Here is a 21,655-nt window from a genome sequence, read left to right as displayed (position 1 = left end):
TTATTTTGGTGTGTAAGCTATATTATTGTAAAGTTTCATCAAAATCCATTCAGTAGTTTTTGCGTTAAAGAAGTTCAAACATACATCCAGACATACAAACTTTGACATTTATAATATTAATAGGATATTCGGATTAGTAATTGTGAATAGTGACAACTAAGCATTTTATATACTATATGGATTCAAAGTTGACTGACAGATAATATAAAGCTAAATTCTAAATATTCTCATATAAGTGATCGAATATTGAAATCAATCCCTAGCCATATCTGAAACACTATTAACTGTTATTTTACTACAAAATAATTAATATTTTTATTCATTGTTTGCTTGACTTGCTCAAATTATTCGTTTAAATGAATAAAAGGTGTACTAATATTATACGAGTTCTATCTTATATATAAAATTCTCGTGTCCTGGTGATTGATTCCAAACTCCTCAGAAACCGCTAAACCGATTTATATGATCTGAGAATCGGCCAACATCTATTTTTCATACCCCTAGATGATAAGAGTCACCCACCCCTAAATATATTTTTTAATTAATTTGACAACATAATTATTGCCTACAATCAACCTATTATTGTATCTCGATTTTAATATTATTCTATTCCATCCAAAGATACGCAATAGAATTTCAAGATGGCAATCGAACATAATGATTATTGTAGTACGATAAATTTTATGTACGATATATTGTGTAGGTCTGAGAAACAGTCGTCATCTATTTTTTATACCCCAAAAATTTTAATTACTGACTTTTTTATTACTCTAATTGGCAATATAACGTTTGCTAGGATAGCTAGTATCCTTATATAAGCAATATCGTACAATATATGAAATACTTACTTTTCATCTGCAAATGAATTAAATAGCTCGGAATTTATTATTTCGGGTGGAAAGTTGAGACTCTTGGTGTCTACGATCTTCATCACCATGTATGGAAATTTTATCATGGCGAGCTTTAATAACTTATCAGCCTGCGCCTCGGTGACTGAAATATAATCAGTGTGTTTATTAAATACAACACGATCAATCCAATCTCAACACGTCTAGTAGGACCTTGTCTTGTCCTACGGCCGTTCCCAATATACTATCTACAGATAAAGATATTATATTACTACCTTCTACTGTCAGTAATTATCTGCCAATAATCTGAAGCTGTCCCAATATACCCGATTAGTCATTGTTATCGCCTTATATTAGGACGCATGAATTGCAATTTCCATACAAACTTCTATCGCTGGTAAGCTGTACGTCGTCCCATTGACAGACAGCGTGTACGGATAAGGTGAGTTACCGTCAATAAGTTTATTGGGACAGAAAAGTCAATGATAGTTGCGATTTTTTATCTCAAATAGGCCACATATGGAGATAGACTGAATATTGGGAACGGCCCTTAGTCTTGCATAAAATGAGAAAAATTTCACTTCCAGGCATCGAGTCATGCGTAAAATGATCCGCATTATGTTGACGCGCGCATTATAATAAACTTTTATTATTGCACCGACTGCGACATGGTTAAATATTTTCCGGTAGCGGTACTGTTCAAGGTTTGAACCGGTTAGCGAGGTGAGGCCCGGGAGCTTCTCACCGGGTCGACCGTTCAGAAATGCGTCATTCATATTTAACGTTCTTATATCGAGATAATATAAAAGTGTAAAATTATTTGAGTCTTGTCATAACCACGGTGTCTTCTATTCTTCCCAATTACACGACCATCCAGGTACTTCAGAACCCAATACGATTTAGGGATCTTAAAACTAAACGTATCTCAAAGGCCGGCAACACGTCTCTTCAACTCTGGTATTGCTTATGTTGATGAGCTATTTTTTTTTTGCTATCTCCTCACTTTCCATCAATCATATCCTAGCACTTGTCCAACCCCCTATAAAAAAAAAACTATTGAATTCTATTAGGATATATTGAACCGGAATCATCATTTCAGCCGAAAGACATCTACTCCAAGACGTTCAGTCCTGCGCTGCCCTCATCCAACCTTTTCCGGCGATCTTCACCAGATCGTCGATCCATCCTGTGTGTCTGACCAACAAACATACATGGTCGCCATTTGAGAACTTTACTGTCCCAACGGCTATCTGCCCTGCCCATTGCTACGTCACTTTCGCAGTCATCCTGAGCTATGTCGGTGATTTTGGTTATCCAACGTATCTACTCATATCTGATTCGATCTCTAGCAGGGAAACTCCGAGCTATGAGGGCTATCCTCACGATTGCCCTCTAAGCGACCATGAGCTTTCTCATAAGGTCTATAGTAAGCAACCACGTCTGCGTTCCGTATGCCATTACTGGCAGCACACACTGATTAAAAAGCCTTCGTATTGAGACACACTGGTATTTGTGACGAGAACATTTTACGGCGCTTCCCGAACGAGTTGGATTATTTTTTCATGAAATTGAACTAGCCCAATTGGATTATTTGTCCAAAATAGAGACTTACTCGTCAACAACTTCGCTACTACAATAATTACTAACTGTTACTATTACGACGGAGTAGGTACGATGTGAACATTAGAAGTTATCTTCGTCTTTATCACGTCCATTTTTAGACATACTCTTTGGGAAGCTGTATTGAGGCCATCGAGTATATCGCTTAGGTCTTGAAGCGGAATAGGCATGGCCACGCCACGTGGGGACTAATTGGACCGTGCCAGACTAATATTGAACCAGGGCTTCGTGGTGAGATTCAACGGCTGTAACTATTGCGATACCGACGCTTACAATTACGTTTGAAAAGTAATGATATCTGATGTAAGATTGAACAAATTTCACGTCCGATAGATTTATAGTTCTTATTGGTAAAAATTGACAAAGGATATTCATAGCTTATATATATATAGGTTCCCAATAAAGTTAATTGGGAAATTACTAATCATCGGATTACTTGGACGTGGTTAACAAGGCTGTCTTTATTGTCTACAATATAATTAATTATTAATTAATTAAGTAAACTTACAATTTTTATCTTTCTTAGAAAGATGGTAGCACGCTAAAGCGCGCGAGTACATCAAGTTGAACATATCTTCGCCTTTCTTCGTATCAACCCAATATTCTATCGCTTGCCAAAGCCATTTGTACTCCTGAGCGCCCAAAGCAAATGAGTCGATGATAAGCAATGCAGCCAGGGGATCTTCTGGGTCTATGTTCATTAGCACCTTGGCTATTTCGAGCGCGGTTCTGTGACAGGCACGGCGCGACACAATGTGCGCGTACACCAGTAGTGCTACGTGGTATGGCCGATTCTCCAAAATACTGAATGGCAGCCGTGTGCGCCTCTGGAAAATGAAAAAGAAACATTGTAATTGCTTAAGAGCACGTTGTAAGCATGAATTTTAGGTAAAGCGACGTAACACCGGAAGCCTTTTGTAATTTACTATCACACTTTAAAATTTCAATACAATTTCAGATTCATGAACTTAGTAACAGTCCAACTAACTTAATATGTACTGTTCAGCCTGGGCCAGTACTGGCAGTACATCACCTATTACTAGATTCTGTTATGAATACAATAGAGGTGAAAGTTGGGGATGTACCTACATGAGAGGTCACCTCACCACTTCACATCTTGTGAGTCTGTTGCCCGTTGGCCCCCGCATATATAGGTGTATTTAAACACTTACACACGTCAAACTGAAGAATGGATGAGCGGCATACTGCATAAGAGCGATGCACGTCTCTATAGTTTCTTTCGCTTTGATGTAGTTATCTTCTTCAAAACAGCAGTTTGTACTCTGGAATATTAAAAAAAAAATATTTAATAAATCCCACACATATTATCTTTTTAAACAATGTCGGTCTGTCCGTATGTCTTTATATAACTCAACAACTCTTTTCAACGACCTCGACGAATAACATTTATTACCACAGTTCGTATTGTAATAAGTATATTATATTATCGTGCTTTTTTGTATGTAGTAAGTAGTTATTATGTAAATGTATTATTACCAATGTAAGTGGAGTCCAAATAGATATCGAATAAAATATTTTCAGAGGTTCAGTTTAGGCAGGACACAGTGCACCTTGGATGCCTCTTTAATCAGTTTACATAAAAAATGGGCGTCCATACCCCCGAGTAATGGAATCCCACTTTCCCCCAAATGATAGTGCTAAGCTAAATAGAAACAATATACTTTTATGAAGCGTGAAAACGCTAGCCAATGATAACGCATTATTATAATAGACAAAACTTCAAGCGAGAGAGTGATGATTACTGTGCCGTGACGTCATTCAAGTTTCAGTTAATCTTGGCGATTGCTGTTATCTTCTTAATGATTTTATCATATATCTGTAGCAGAAGATTGGACAATCATATCGTGTTTCTACTACACAGGACTAAATTGCATAAACGCGTAATAAAATAAAAACACAATTTTTTCAAGATAGTATAGATGGCTCATTTGTTAATCCGGCGAAGCTACAATTACAAAATATATAAAGATCTTAGTGTGGATTACTTGGCGCTTAAATTTATATATCGTCCAAAATTAACAATTTATCGAACCAAGTTGAAACATATGTATGTCGAAATAAAAAAAATTACCTCAATAATTGTTTCCATGTGCATGTCGTTGAATGCGACCTGGCTTAGATCCCTGTGAACAGGATGGCCTGGGTTGTCACTAAACAAAATGAAAATATATTATTTAATTTAAGATTTATGAAGTGTATGTTATGTGCTGGGTGGTTACCTTCCCAAAGCTATGTGCGAGGGAAGCAAAGGCTGGTCCATGCGTCATGCACGTGAACAGGCGCTGTTTGTGGTGCTTGGTCGATCCTGGGCTCCTTCTTTTATATTAATTATAATATTAAGTATACCATTTCAAGTTACAGTTTAAATATTTAATTGCTTGCATAATACTTTTACGTATTTTCGGTGTATGCGAAGTGAAGTCGTTACTGTTTTGAATATTTTTTTTTATATGTCACGTCTTTTATTTTTTTTTAAACTAACACAACGAGTAATTTTGGGGCATCGCATATAAAATATAATGTAAATTGCTGAAACTGTAAAATATAGAGACTAAAAAGAGTGGCAATGAGTTTCTTGACACTTCTCCTCATTGTGGCTCTACAATAAGTACTACTAAAATATTTGACATTCATTAAGTTATTTCGTCGTTCTTTCAACAGTACAAAGTGATACAAAAGAAATACTCAAACATTTCGACTTGCCGTTTTTTATATACAAGAGAGGACAAACGGACACGAGGTTCCTTTATATGTGCTCTGTACAAAGCATTGTCTTTTAAATAAGAGCGTTATCTCGCCACAAAAGGTTAAAGTTTGGCGAGTACGATTTGTATATCTTTAGCTTTGTTTTATAAATAAATAACCATTATCAACACCAGAGATCAAGTTAGTCACCGGGCTTAAACTCCCAGCATCAGTTATAACTTTAGGAATACTGTAGCATATAATTGATTCCATGAAGTGGCTGTGTGCAGAATTCCGTGCTGAACGCGCGGTTGAAGAATGTGAAACGTCAACAATATGTAAGTGCAAATTTGGACTTTAAGGTTCTATCCGGTGGTGGAATTTGGTTGCTGGTACAAACCTAAGATCACCTTGACGGAAACCATACTGCCAATCGCTGATTAGCTTGTGCTGATCGACTCCCATTACTTTGGAGAATGGTGGTAATGCGACGGTAGTTAGATGGATCTAAGCGTGCACATATTTTTAGGATCGGGTGCACAAAAGCAGCTTTGCACAATTTTGGGTCTCCGCCTGATGAGTAGGAGAGCCGGAAAGACGGGTAAGGACCTGCGCCAATTCCGGCGCACATGTCCCCAGCACTATCGGGGGAGGGTTGGACCAATTTATCACTGGACCAAACAACTGTATGGAATCAGGTTCTACCAGTATTCGCGCCTACGCAGCCCAGTCCAGAGTACGCGGAGCACCCGGGCGTTAGTAGTAACAGGTCACCATTAGGTCTTCATTGTCGACGTCCTTTGTGTGTTTGTGGCGACTTAGGTATAAATGGATTTCGAAACGATAATGACCATTAGGGACAAGGATACTGGCCAGGTGGGTACCACTGCGGCGTTTTTTCCCAAGCAGAAGTGAGCAAGAACTATTTCTGTTTCGGTCTCAGGTTCTCCGTAGCTGGAGAAATTACTGGGCTAATGAGACTTCATTTCCTGTATCCCATAGCTGGAGCAGGGGTCATCCACAGTGCATCTCCATCGCGATCGGTCCTGAGCATGCCTCTTGATTTTACTACAGGTCTTTCCGATGTCTTTCGCTTCGTCAATGACAGTCCACCGCCATTGCTTTGGACGGCCACGTTTGCGTTTTCCTTGAGGGTTCCAGTCTAGGGATTCCAACCATATACCAAGGTATATGGTTGGAATCCCTCCTGAGTGTGTGGCCTATCCAGCTCCATTTGCGGCGTTTTATCTGTTGGTCGACTGGGACTTTATGACAGCGTTGCCAAAGATGATCGTTGGAAATTTTGTCGGGACATTTAATATGGACGATATTGCGAAGGCATCGGTTAACGAAAACCTGAAGTTGATGAAAGATGGACTTAGTGAACTTACACATCTCACACCCATACGGTCTTCAAGTTGGACCGGCATAGTTTAAACTTAACTCTCTGTGTCAGTTTCCTTGATTGCCATACGGATCGAAGCTGTGCAAAGGTTGCTCGTGCTTTGGCGATCGACGCGAAAAGCGACACGCAGCTCCCGAGATAAGAAAATTTGTGGACGTGTTCCACTACCTCTGTGGTAATAACCCCCGCACCTCATTTCTTGAGTCTTACGACTGAGACTGAACATCTTATGTCGCCGCCGATGCCGCTTAGAATTTTGGGAATTCAAATTCAAATATTTTTATACAAAATAGGATATAAAATCACTTATTGAACGTCAAAAATTACCACCCATTCAAAAGAGACTGCCTCAGACCTGAGAAGAATGGGCGCAAGAAACTCAGCGGGCTTTTTTTTATATATATAAAATATGGATTACAATGTGATATCGTACAATAAACATGTATAATTAAAGAGCCTGAGGGTGTTCGCTTAATTCGCCCAACAAAAGACTTACTAACTCGACCCAACCGAGTAGTAGGCATAACATAAAAAAAGATTATGTTTGTTCCTCGTGTTAACATTATGAATGTCACAGTTTCTAGAGAATTCCTCAATGTGCTTATGAACATACAGAACATTATCAAAAATGTATTGAGAAGCAACAGTCAAAATGTTTATTCCTTTAAATTTTTCTCTTAATGATTCTCTAGGACCTAGGTTATAAATCGCGCAAATAGCCCTCTTCTGCAGCACAAAGATGGTATTAATATCGGCCACACTGCCCCATAACAATATACCATAGGACATAATACTATGAAAATAACTAAAGTATACTAATCTCGCCGTATCTATGTCAGTTAACCGTCTAATTTTCTTAACCGCATATGCTGCAGAACTAAGCCTATTCGCCAATCCTTCAATAATTTTCAGGAATTTCAGTAATCCTGAGCGGCACTACAAGATAATAGGCTGGACGTATATCACCATCAGTTTGTGGTCGTCGCGTCTCTTGGAAATTGGCGTAAAATTTCTCCCGATCCACGTGTAGGCATTTGATAACCACGCAATTTGCAAGAAATCATCGTTACTCGATCGAGGTGGAATTCTAAAGCTGTTCCGACAACTCTACGCTTAGAACTTATTTTAAAATGGCAAGAGCACCTCTAAAGGGTCTGGCATTGCACGTGGCCATCAGCGGCACTTCTCACTTTCTCAGGTTAGCCACTTGGTTTTTTGCCCCTTTTAATTAAAAATCCACGGCTTGACAATAAATATGATCGGCCACTGAGCAACTTACCTTCAGCAACAGATTGCTGATCATAATATATTTGGGATTTCTTGATGAATATTTTTGCTTTTTATTACAACTAGTGCGAGTATCACAAAAAAAAACACATTAATTTTTAAATATACTAACTAGAGTGCTTGGCGAAGGAAATTCTCATGCATGCTCCGATACTTCCTGGTGTTGTGATCGAAAGCAAACGATATGTAATCAGGATGGCGTTCGTATATGGACATCCCGAAACCTGCAAAATTGACATATAATCACATTATATATATATCGTCGTATTTAAATATGTGTCGTATATATTACATTATCACTGAGGGTAATTTTTTGGTATTGTAGTATATATATCAATATCATAATATTTATATTCTCTGAAAGAACACCAGCTTTAACAACGGCATTGAAACATACATTTTGAAATTATTGTGAATCACATAGAATTCACTCACTGTCCTCAAAATTATACTGTATGTGTTGTCGGACATTACTACCTATAACATATTTCAGCCATTAAAATATAAATACTAATGTAATATCAACAATATAATATTAGTAAACTATTTCAAACAATAAATTTATATCAAAATATTGACAGCATGAACAAGAGCACATCGCAAATAATTTGCATATAACACATTACCATATTGTATGCCACTTGTTGTTACCACGGTTGGGCAAGGCATATTTTATTCAAAAATGTCTTCGCCGAAAATTTCGATAGGTAGCGCTCAATAGTATTATAGTAAATATAATGATATTAATTGTCATCAGCAGAGCAAGTCACACATGTTATGGTATCCTGGCAGAACACTCAACACTTTGTAGTTCACACCCAATAGTCAAAAATAATTTTTTACTCAGAATTTTTACAAGTATAAGAACACTGTAAATGGTGCCATAGATTTACAACATAGACAATCAAACTGAGATCTCTAACAGAGATTTTTGCTATAAACGATTTTGATTGACAGGTCGAAAGAGTCAGTAACTCTTGGCATTATCTCCTTAATATTTTTGTGAAAACCGTGATTTAGTTTTAGTGAATACTTCTATATTCAACAATGGTTGATAGTTAACTAAGTGAGTGTGGTGTTAGTCGTATAAATGATCCTGAAAATTGCAATTTTCGCAAGTAAATACGTAATATATGAACGGTTTAAAAAAAGCACATTTAACATAATATAAAAATAAGACTGCTTCCCTTTATATCTTTAATTTAGATAAAAATGGTTAAAATCTATTTGGCGTGATGGTTGGACTCAAAGTAAGAGTTCTTTTTAACCTTGTTATTTGCAGCAAGCATTTTCATATAAAAGAGAAATTGGAATAAATCCAGTGTTAGTAAAAGATGTCGTTCCAACTTTGTCACCAGTAAGTATTATTATTATTAATACAACTATATTTTAATTTGTAAATTCTAAAATTTTGATTTTGTTAAATTAGAGCCGTTAGCCACCCCCACGTGGAGTCACGACGTTATATGGATAAGCTATCGAATGTTTTGATGGCCTTTTTGGCATAGTACCGTATCTTTATTATAAAAAAATTTTTTCGTAATCATGATTTAATATATTCTTTGATTAACATGAATACGTACCACACCTTTAAATAAAATATTGTAAAATAACTCTAGTCTTATCCACTCTAATCGACGTTTAAATAGTGTATGTGGCTTTTCAGAAAATATTCATTAACTATTTAAATGTTAGATTTTGTCAAAAAACCTATAGTTAAAGCGTAAAAACGGTATAAATTGCCGTTTATAGTCTAACTGGGAATCCTAAAACCCTGCGCTAGCACTTCGTGGTTATGACACATGAGAGATATTCGCTGTATCGAGATTTCGCCCGGGGCGTAAAAAGAATAGGCGAGTCCCAGACGCAAGGGTGTCGTAAAAGACGACTAAGGGAGTCGCTGCCGTCTTATGAAGTCATCACAAACGGGATAGAATACCGGCGAGAAGTGGCGGCCTAGTGTCGCTATGTTTCGCATAGGTGAAGAACCGGAAACCGGAGTGCCCCAAGCTTGTGTGCTATCTCCCACACATTAGCGTACGTTTCTTCTGCATATCAATGATATGTTGGACACCTCCAACATACATTGCTATGTAAACGACAGCACTGGTGATGCATACACAGGCCATGCAGGTCTCTCTCAGAAAATCGTCGACCATTGCCGGGAGAAACTTATGTCTTCTATCGAGTCCTCTCTTGAGAAGGTCGCGGGATGGGGTAAATTGAACATTGTCTAATGTGGTATCACCGCTCTTCGACAACACCTCCCTTAAAGACTCGTTTAGTATCGGAATAGTGGGTCTCGAAATCTCGAGCGATTGCCAAATGCGTGGTATATCTGTATGACAAAGCCAAATAGGCTTCGGAGAAGCTGGGCGTCCTAAATAGACCACGGCAATATTTCAAGCCGGCCCACATTCTTGCGCTCAACAACGCGTAGGTCCAACATATGGAATATTGCTGCATAGAGACCAGAGGGTCTGGCGAACCTCAGTATCAGCTCGATCCATTGGACAAACGTGCAACGCAGTGTGGTCCAGCTCGAATTGTCGGGGACCCAGTGTTCTGCGAACGGCTGGATTACTTGGCGTTCAAATTCAAATATTTTTATTCAAAATAGGATATAATATCACTTATTGAATGTCAAAAACCCATTCGGAAAACTACGGCTCCTTTTTTTTATAAAAATATGGTTACAATGTCACTCGTGCAATCAAAATTATTATTTTTATATTATTATCGCCTGAGGGCGGTCGAGGATAGCCCAATCTATGGCATCATTAAGAAAGTCATTTATGTGATAGTACCATACAAATATTTTTTAATAATTTCTTTTGAATTTTCTTATTCATTTCTTTTGAATATTTATTATTTTGTTTAAAATCATATACATCGCCTCACAAAGGCTTACTAACTCGACTTAGCCGATTAGTAGATAGATATATATATATAAGACAAATACCGTTTGCTCCTCATATCCTCCTCCTCAAAATCCCTTACTGTCGTATCTTAATATACAACGTGAATCAAAAAGGGTATACTATGCTTTGAACCCGACATTCCTTCGGTCATCTCTAATAACTATGTGAAGTCAAAAATGAATTAGCGTTATATTTGAATACAATATTTTAAGTCCACAGTTTTCGCAAAAACTATGCATCCCGCAACCCTTATCAGCTGTTTTTCTGAACTCATTTGACCTAAAACAGATGATTAATGTAGAAGTGACATAATATCAAATAATAGTAAAATGCCTACTGCTCATTGCACCTGTGAGGAAAATTATAATCTCATTTTGCCATGAAGACGAAGTTATTTTGTATGTGAATTTTCTTTAGCTGACATTGAAAATCATTCTAAATTTGTATTTACTTTAATTACATGGAGAATGTTTATGTGTTTATAAAATCAAAGGGATTGCCGATTGTAAAGGAACCTACACACCGAACCTTTTTAATTGAAGATATTTTTGTTGTGTTGGAAATTAAATGAGTTCTCATTTTTGATAAGTTATTACCTAAGCACTTTAATGTAGGATTATTTGAATGATTGATTTCTCAAGGTGACGAGCTCAATTGTAGTTCCGCACGCGTTTTTGGATTTTTCTTAACTCAAGGCAGGGCGTATCAATTACCATTCGCTGAATGTCCAGCTCGTCTTGTCCCTTCTTAACACAAAAAAATGTATTATCCAATAAAGATAATTCTAATAGGCTCCTATTAAGAAATTGTTCCTCACGGATAACTTTAGTCGAAAATGGATGTCTTTGACCATTCTCGTATTAATAATAGATAGGTAGGTATTTTATTCCCGGGCCGGGCATTTGCAAAGCATTGGGGTTTTAGTAAGAAATTTCTGAGTAGCAGACCAGAGTTTAGAAATGTGGAGGCTTGCCCCTATTATGTGGGTAAATATGAACCTTGTCCAATTTAACTCCCAGAAGACTCAAGTTTGCGCGTATACCACTAATAAAACCCCATTTGTCGTATCACCGCTCTTTGACAATACTTCCTTTACATCCTCGCCTAGTACCGGAATACTGGGTCTCGAATAATTTCGAGGCCATCTGGAAAGCAAAGCCAAATATGCTGTCATTTCTGGTCTGGCGCACCCCAGTATAAGCTCGATCCATTAGACCGCGCGCAACGCAGAGCAGCTCGAATTGTCGGGGACCCAGTGCTCTGTGAACGGCTGGATCACTTGGCGTTGCGTAGAGACGTCGCTTCATTGTGTGTCTTCTACCGCATTTATCACGGGGAGTGTTCCGAAGAGCTGTTTAACCTGATTCTTGCCGAAATTAGGATATCATCCCCACCATCTGGATGTGTGGCGGTCCTCCATAGTGCGGTTTTCAAGGAGCTTTCTTCCTCGTACTACTAAGCTGTGGAATGAGCTTCCTTGTGCGGTGTTTCCGGGATGATACGACATGGGTACCTTCAATAAAAGCGCATACACCTTCCTTAAAGGCCGGCAACGCTCCTGTGATTCCTCTGGTGTTGTAAGAGAATGTGAGCGGCGGTGATCACTTAACACCAGGTGACCCGTACGTTCGTTTGTCTTCCCTTTTCATAAAAAATACAAGCCACGTGTTATTTCGGCGAGTGTGCATACTCCTTAATCATAATACCAAATTCAATGGACATTTTATTTAATAATTTTTATACTTTAGTTGTATTCCGACATTCATGTTTGTTAGATCGTCGCGTTCGACTTTTGGATTGCAGTATTTTCGTATGATAATCATGGCAGATTATTGGAACAATGAATATTACGACATGATATTGTGTGTTGATGCGGTGACAAATAACAATCTAGTGATGAAATAACTAGGTATCTACTTAGGTACCTAACTACCTAAAACATAATCAACATGACGTGATGTGGTGTTTTTTGTGTATTTATTGTGAAACTCAAGGAGTGTTAAAAAGCTGCGCAGCAAGATTGGTATGTACTTTTATTATCGAATACCTAATGTTTAAGTCCGTAGGTAGGTTACCTAATTTTGTTTACAAACAACGGCTCCGCCCATATTAAATGGCGGTCTCTTTAAAAGTTAGGGTTGCCTGAGAAAAGAAATTGAAAAATAATATTTTTATTTTGTAGGGGCTTTTTTTATTCTTATTTATGTCTTCAGGTGGGTTCGAGAATGGTTTAGATTAATATTTTGGTAATTGATATTCCCTGCCCATTACAACGCGGTGCCGCTCAGGATTCTTGAAAAACCCAAAAATTCTGAGCGGCACTACCACTAATGACCTTCTAGGTATACCAAGAGCTGGCGGTTATTTAGGCTCTCTATGATTTTAGAGAGCAGGGAGGTAATAGCAATACGCCTGTAGTTTGCCGGATCCGCACTCTCTCCTTTTTTTTGGATCGGATGGACAAGGACTGATTTCCATGAGTACTACGCCTTTTGTATATGAGTGCCGGAATAGACGCCTTAGCACCGGCGTCAACTCAGGGGCACACGTTCTAAGCACGATTGGAGAAATGACATCCAGCCAGCTCGACTTCCTGACATCCAACGAAAACAGAGCTCGCCTAACAGTTTTCTGTCTGAACTGTGCTCAGTAGAGTCAGTCAGAGCTCTGACACCGCGGGATGGTCGGCGGTGTTTTTCGGTTGTCGTCAAGAGTAGAGTTAGAAGCAAAAAGGGCGCATAGGACATCGGCTTTCTCTTTTGCCGTATGGGCCAGGGTGTCATTCCTCATGTGCAATGGCAGGGACGGCGTGACCAGAACTTGCGTGTTCCGGTCGGGTAACTGGAAAGCTGCTCACCGATTTTGACGACGTGCTTCAACTTCGCACGGGCGATTTGCCGCTTAAAAAATCTGGAGGCACGGTTATATTTCCTCTTAAGAACTCTGCAGTTCGGATCCTTTAAGCCCAGCGCCGCAACCCAAGTTTGATACGCCTGTTTTTGCAGTCAGATGCTGCTTTAATTGACGCAGCGAACCAGGGCTGTGATCTGCCACCGATCGGTACTACAGAGCTTGGTATAAAAATGTCCATGCCCAGTAGTATCACATCGGCTACTGCAACGGCGCAAGCACTAGGAGCATCCGAAGGGAAATAAACCTTGCCCCAAGGGTATGATGCAAAAAAGGAACGCATCCTATCCCAATCTGCTGACTTGTAGTGCCAGAAGCTGCGGGTCGCCGGTGGTCTGCGACGTTGGCGTCGGATAGGCACTACACTCCTGACCAGGCAATAGTCGGACGTTCCGAGAGGGGCGTCGACAGTAGTAAATCCCGATATTTATGTGTAGTCAGCAGAAGATCAAATAATGACGGCATGTGGCTATCCACATCCGGGAGCCGCGTTGACGGCTAAACCGATTGGGACATACCATACGCCAATGCAAAATTATGCACAGATCGCCCTGCGTAGTCTGTGGAACGTGATCCAAGCCTCCGGTCCTCGACACTAACCTATGCCAAACATAGCGGCACTAGGCCGCTACTTCACGCAGATATTGCGAGGTGATTAACCCGGACGAGTCTAGCACGATTGTGCTGATTCTTTTTACGCCCCAAGCAAGCCTAAGGCCCTTCAGACCGTAAAACAGTAATGTTTACACATTACTGCTTCACGGCAGAAATAGGCACCGTTGTGGTTCCCAAAATCTAGCTGGCATCCTGTGCAAAGGAGCCTCCCACTGGTATATATATAATATAAGCGTTTTCTTTACATAGGATAATAATTAAGGATAAAACAAAATATTTTCACTAATAATACACATTTATTGTAAAATATATTTTAATCAACTTCATGGCGAAATCAGGTATTTGTAAGATAAAAATAAAACAAAACAGTCTTATAGCATGTTTCAATAGTATTTAGATATGTTAATACATATAACCCGAATTAAAACTGGTACACTTAAAATATTTAATACTTATTCATGTAGTGGACGCCACGCGAGCGATTACTCTGATCCTAACCATAGGATGTTGGAAAGAGAGCTCTGATCTGGACAGGTTAACCATATCATAATAAGTTGAATGGACACAGCTCTTAAGACTGTAGTTGGCGCAACAGTCTTAACTTCAGTTAGCACAGCACTTCACACTCAAGTTTTATAGTATCTTGGCAGAGCACTTAAGACTGTACTTGGTGTAATAGTCTTAAATTCAGTTAGCACAGCACTTCACACTCAAGTTTTATAGTATCTTGGCAGAGCACTTAAGACTGTACCTGGCATAATAGTCTTAAATTCACTTAGCACAGCACTTCACAATCAAGTTTTATAGTATTTTGGCAGAGCACTTAATACTGTACTTGGCGTAATAGTTTTAAATTCACTTAGCACAGCATTTCACACTCAAGTTTTATAGTATTTTGGCAGAGCACTTAATACTGTACTTGGCGTAATAGTCTTAGATTCAGTTAGCACAGCACTTCACACTCAAGTTTTATAGTATCTTGGCAGAGCACTTATGACTGTACTTGGCGTAATAGTCTTAAATTCACTTAGCACAGCACTTCACACTAAGTTTTATAGTATCTTGGCAGAGCACTTAAGACTGTACTTGGTGTAATAGTCTTAAATTCAGTTAGCACAGCACTTCACACTCAAGTTTTATAGTATCTTGGCAGAGCACTTAAGACTGTACCTGGCATAATAGTCTTAAATTCACTTAGCACAGCACTTCACAATCAAGTTTTATAGTAATTTGGCAGAGCACTTAATACTGTACTTGGCGTAATAGTCTTAAATTCACTTAGCACAGCACTTCACACTCAAGTTTTATAGTATTTTGGCAGAGCACTTAATACTGTACTTGGCGTATTAGTATTAAATTCACTTAGCACAGCACTTCACACTCAAGTTTTATGGTATCTTGGTAGAGCACTTAGCAATTTGTGATTGACTCTCAATATTTTTATGGCGTCTTAGTAGAGCACTTAATTAACACTATTTATTTCAAGCCTAATGGTTTTCAAATAACTTAATACTCAAAAATCTAGGCAAGTATATGACAGTGGCTGTGCAGAGCACTTCACAATATATAGTTTTAAAATGGCTTGGCAAATAACCTAACAATTGATAATCAAGAAATTCGCTAAGCAAAGATTACACATTCAGTAGAAAGTTGCTTATGGTTAACTTACCCAATCTGGAAATTTTGTGTTTAAATGGTACATTTATGTTTTTCTCCAGTTTAATATTGTGCTTCTTTTGAACTCTGTAATAATTAACAATATTTTAAAAAGTAAAACAAGTACTGTGATATATTTTAACTTGATTAAACCTACAATATTGTAAATATTTTCTTAATTAATCCAATTATGTTGGTAAGTAGTTATGTACGTGGTCGCCATTCGAGGAGTTTACTGCCCCAACGGCCATGTGTCCGTCGAGCTATGGGCCCTGCTCACTACCAATTCAGTTTAGCAACCATCTGGGCTCTATCGGTAACATTGGTTCTCCTACGGATCTCCTCATTTCTGATTCGATAAGTAATAAGAGAAAGAATAAGGGAAACTCCTAGTACAGCCCTGTCCATTGCCCTCTGAGCGACAATTGAATACATATTAAGTTATAAATCAACCATCCCATTGCTTCTTTGTTTGAACATTCTTGACTGTTTTTTTCACTGTAATGCTCAAAAATGTTCTATGACATTTGAAAGGTGTCCTAGCTAGTGAAATTACTGCCCCTACTTTCAAATTAAGCTAAAAAAATACTATCTAGAAGCTAATAAACAGGAATACCTATGATGTATATTTTTTAATAATACTACTATATTATGTTACATTAAGTCTTAAGTAATTAAAACAATTATTGTTATGCGAACTTACTGCTCGCACATAAACCTTAGAGATTTTGCGAGTATGTCTTTATTATTATAATATATATTAAGATAATTTTGTTCATTGAATAAATAAAATAAATATATAAATAAATGAACTCTTACATCATGTACACAGCAAAGTATATTACTTACAAGGCTTGTGACTTGCATGAAATGTATTTTTAGACAGAAGTTCAAAAATTAAGTCTCTTGCTGAGTACAATAACTAGTAATGACGTAGTAATTGATGAAGTAAATATATATTTGACGAATACTAAGCCTATAAAGAAGAATGCTGATTATATAGAAAAAAATAAAAACTAAATTAAATCTATATATATAAAAATGAATCACTGTTCATTAGTTTCGCTAAAACTCGAGAATGGCTGGATCGATTTGGCAAATTTAGGTCTTGAATTATTTGCGGAAGTCCAGAGAAGGTTTAAAAGGTGAATAAATAGGAAAATGCTCTGCTAAATTTAATAAAGACTTTTTTGATGTTATGATATATTATTGACAAATTCATATTAAAACATTATTTTATTTAATAAATACTTACAGAACAACATCTGTCGGGTCAGCTAGTATTTTTATAAAAATTTTGCATTTAGTTTTTATATAATATTGCATTAAATTTTATTGTTAAAATACTGATAAAAATTTTATCCGCTTTTATAAAAGTTATCTAAATGGAATTAAACAAAGTCTAAGGAAAGACATATCTCTTACTTTTAATACCAATGGATTAGTCATTAGAGAAATATAATTAAAAAAATAGTAAAATTATCAGAATTTAGAAGGAACTATGGAAATATACATTTCAATATTTGAATGAAAATAATACGCACTTTCTGTATTCGTCTCCATACTTTCTTTCCATTTCACTGTCCTCATCTAGGAATTTTTGCTGAACTGTAAATAGTGCCGCTGCTCTATCAACAACCTTGACTGGTTCTGGAGGTTTTTCCACTTCTGGTTGCCCCAGTAGATCATTCACTTCCTTTACTAATTTCTCAACTTCATCATCATCCTCCTAAAAATTCTAGCTTTTTACAGATTATACTAAGCAGAAAACCTTCCATAACTTGTTATTACAGGAGGCACACTAAAAGTATTGCACTTCTAGCTAGTCGGAACTATTTGAATTTCGAATGTTATATTTTTTTAAATTTTGCAAACTTCTTAGTAATAAAAAATAATTGGCGAATATAATTTATCAATTGATTGTTATCACACATCAAAGTTCTACGTACGCAACGAAAATGGAATTAAGGCGAAATGATTTTAGAGTGATCCTCCGTCACAGGAGACGAAACGTGGATTTATTGTTTTCAACCCGTAAAATGTGAATGTATGTTTAAAAATGAGAACAGGAAACATAAGTGAGGCAGGCGAGAAACGTTAGTAAGAAAAGATCGCATTTTTTTTCTCAGCTACGGGACCCATCTGCACAATTCCACTAGAAGATCAAAAGATGAAAAAATAGCCCGCTGAGTCGTTGCGCCCATTCTTCTCAGGCCTGAGGCATTCATTTTGGAATGGGTGGTAGTTTTTTGACTTTCAATAAGTGATTTGACATCCTATTTTGAATAAAAATATTTGAATTTGAACTTGAATTTGAAAGAGTGTTAATGACGAGTGGTATTCTACTATTTGATTACCCAGGGTGTTAAAAAAAAGTTTGCGAAAGATGACCAAGAAGCCGCGTTCATATTCATTCAAAACATCATGACAATGCTACTTCATAAAGTCATTTTTAGCTTCCGAAAAAGTACAACTCGTCACCCATTCTGCATATAGCCCCGACCTAGCATCCTGTGATATCTGTATTTTTCCCAAAATCAAATATTTGATGAGAGGTTTAATTTTATAGCGTTCAATCAGCATGTAGAAAACATGCCTTCAGATCTGTGGTCTTCCTGTTTTAAGAAATGTAAAGAAGAGTATTTTGAAAAGCAATAAACATAATATTTTGGTTATAACATGTTGTTTTTTTGAGTTATTCAAAATTTTAAGTGTGACCTGCATATTGTATTATTATTTGCTTATTATTCTATATCTACATACTGGGCAGAGGTGTCAGGTGTATCACACCCATATTTTGCTGAATATATTTGTAAGTAATGTGAAGTACCTTACATGGAAAGTATTACATGCAAAGGTGAGCCAATTGCCATAATATAGACAAATTACAGGCAACCAAGAATAGTTTGCACCTGCCACCACTAAAGCTGCATGTAATTTTTTAAATATTAATACTTTTACAAAATAAAATAATAACTAATACAAACTCCATTCCAGAAATTCCACAGATCTCAATGAAAAAATATAGTGATTAAAATCTACTGACCATTCAAAATAATTGTTTCAAATCAGGTCCATTCTTTAGAATATTTTTTTACAGTGGTGGTGGTATTTTTATATCAACAACACAACCATCAAATTTTTAATCAACTATATAAGCAATTGTGACATAGTCTGTTTGAGAAAGCTTCAACTTAAGCATGCATCACTTTTTATTATAATTGGCCAACTCTAAATTGAATGATCAGAAGCACATTATAATATATAAAAGTGATACTTACTTTTAACTGTGGAGGGGGATTCCTTTTCTTATATTTTTTCTTATTATTCTTCTTTTTTTTCAATGGTTTAATATGATCATCATCATCATTATCATCCGATGGCAATTCTATTTCACCATCTGCAGTTTCTGAAGTAGAGCTGACTTCCAACTAAGATACAAATGTTTTAAGTTAGTACTATGCATGAAACCTCATAAATAAATAAGTAATTTTGTTTATACAAACCAGTAATGCAGGCACATTTCATTGTATATCTACAATTTGTGTCAATCTGACTCCATTCAAATGTATTTTTTTTATGACAATAAGGGATTAGATGAGCAGGATGTTCATCTGATGGTAATTGATATGCCCGGCCCATTACCACGTAGTATTGCTCAGGATTCTTGAAAATTGAATCACTCTGTTTGGTGTGCAGTGAAACATATATATATAAAATGCCAAGTGTTAGCTTTTTATGTTGGAGAACATGCGGTCAGTGATCACTAACACACACACTCTTGCAGTATCGCTAGTCAAGGCTGCAGTTTTAGTATTTAGTTTGAGTTGTAACACAATACAAAATGATCCTGATCATATAAAACACCACAATCTAAGACATATTGATGTATAATGTTTGTGATTGATTGACTGATGAGGACAAACAAGCACACTGGTGCATGTTACCAGTGTAATCCATTCTCTTGCAACACCAGAGGAATTACCTGAGTCTTGACAACCTGGTAGGTAACTGGGTATGGTTTACAGTGTGCATGTAATTACAATACAATAAGCTACAGGTAAAATTATTTTAATTTAATGGAACAATCAATTTCTCTGCTTACTGCTAGAAAACAAAGATGTTGATAACTTAAATTTCATTTACTTCCAAGTAGTAGTAAGATTTGATTAAAAATATCTTTCAATAAAATTTGACTTACCCCTTGAAAAGGATGAGACTTAGCACGTAATTTGTATGGTTCAAATTCTTCATCAGAATTGCCCTCAAGAGGTGGTAATGTGTTAGTGTCATGAAACTTACGGAAATGTCGTGATGACATATTTGTGATTATCAATCTTTACCTGAAATGGAAAATTGTTATAATGTATGTAAGGCACCAAGAGATGAGGAAAATATAGACCATTTGTTCTATATTATCGAAAACCTATACCCCAAGTCCTTGAAATACCCTAGTTTTCACTTATTTGGTAAATATTTAATGTAAGTTTATAAAAAACAGTATGAAGTAATAACTAACAGTAAAATGTAATAATATAATAATAAATAAATGTTTAAACAAAGTAATATTATCATTAAATTGTCCATTATAATCTAACATCTATACCTGTTTCAGATATAATAAAATAAAAAGTTAGATAAATCTTAGCACAAATCATTATGGTAAATACTGATAAATTCGTTAACACCAGCTTGGGGTCTACTTAACATGACATAGGGTGAATTGTAGTGCCCCTTACACAGAATCCACAGGAAGAATAAAGTAGAAGAAATAAGAATATTTTACATATCGAGAGATGCGATATGGACAAATACCTAACAAATCTCAGTGCTTTTTCATAGGACAAAAAGATCGCACATATGACATAGCCGCTGTAAGATTATCGGAAATATAATATGGGCGGAATTCAATTCGATCGAGAACTATTCAAGTGGAAGTCATCTCTCCGAAGTTCTCATGAAGGGTTCTATACTTCTGGGAAACCGTAGAATGTCAACTGCGTCATATCACAATTTGGAAATGTGTCAAATGAATAGTTATTTAATATTGTATTCGTAATTTCTAAAGCATAAAATAGAATTATATTCTCACCAAACTGATATCAATTTCTTAAGACAAAATAGACAAGTAAAACTATAACAAAATTGCACTTTGTAAAGTTTGTAACCTTTTAATTAATGCTTTTTGCGTATTTAGCTTTTACGATTTACGAATAACATTGTGATTTGTGACTTGTGTGGATGACAAATGTCAAAATACTTGAAGGTAAATAAATTCATTTCTTTCACTGTCAAAATTAATTCACATATTTTAAGAGATGGCAACATTTAAAATAATAGAAAATTTGAGGCCTATGGACTTGCATCCCGTGCCACTAAATAAATTAAAAAAAAAAAAATAGAAAATTTGAGGCCTATGGACTTGCATCCCGTGCCACTAAATAAATTAAAAAAAAAATTAGAAAATTTGAGTAAAATTTATGATTCAAACTCAATAATTCTAAATACAGAATTTCATTATACTGTTAGGTATAGCTGAATCTCTTATCAATGTATATTACTTATTTTCGCAACTTTTTCTATCAGATTTTGGGCCATAAATTTTAACAACTGACATTAAAATAGATATTATGACATTATATACAGAGGGTCATAATCCCGAGATTATTGCTCCGAAGCAATTAACA

At 36.5% G+C, this 21,655-nt stretch overlaps 1 protein-coding gene across 2 annotated transcripts in view; it reads right to left on the bottom strand.

Annotated features, from left to right (window-relative positions):
* The window catches only part of LOC126978532 (uncharacterized), a 28,049-nt gene extending 6,843 nt beyond the window's left edge, over nt 1–21,206 (bottom strand). The window contains exons 1-10 of one of the 2 annotated variants that reach the window (XM_050827447.1): nt 21,061–21,206; nt 20,170–20,311; nt 19,250–19,399; nt 17,513–17,697; nt 15,982–16,055; nt 7,979–8,090; nt 4,561–4,639; nt 3,641–3,751; nt 2,977–3,295; nt 849–993 (exon numbers count right to left, since the gene is read on the bottom strand). In XM_050827447.1, the coding sequence (XP_050683404.1) occupies nt 849–993; nt 2,977–3,295; nt 3,641–3,751; nt 4,561–4,639; nt 7,979–8,090; nt 15,982–16,055; nt 17,513–17,697; nt 19,250–19,399; nt 20,170–20,289 (1,295 nt within the window). In that variant the 5' untranslated portion in view covers nt 20,290–20,311; nt 21,061–21,206. The remainder of the gene's footprint in view (nt 1–848; nt 994–2,976; nt 3,296–3,640; nt 3,752–4,560; nt 4,640–7,978; nt 8,091–15,981; nt 16,056–17,512; nt 17,698–19,249; nt 19,400–20,169; nt 20,312–21,060) is intronic. The other variant, XM_050827449.1, reaches the window with a different exon arrangement.
* Nucleotides 21,207–21,655: the final 449 nt, after the last annotated feature.

Source organism: Leptidea sinapis, chromosome Z (assembly GCF_905404315.1).
Source record: "Leptidea sinapis chromosome Z, ilLepSina1.1, whole genome shotgun sequence".
NCBI lineage: Eukaryota > Metazoa > Arthropoda > Insecta > Lepidoptera > Pieridae > Leptidea > Leptidea sinapis.
The sequence above is the reverse complement of the archived record's forward strand: the minus strand, read 5'-3'. Positions and strand labels throughout refer to the sequence as shown.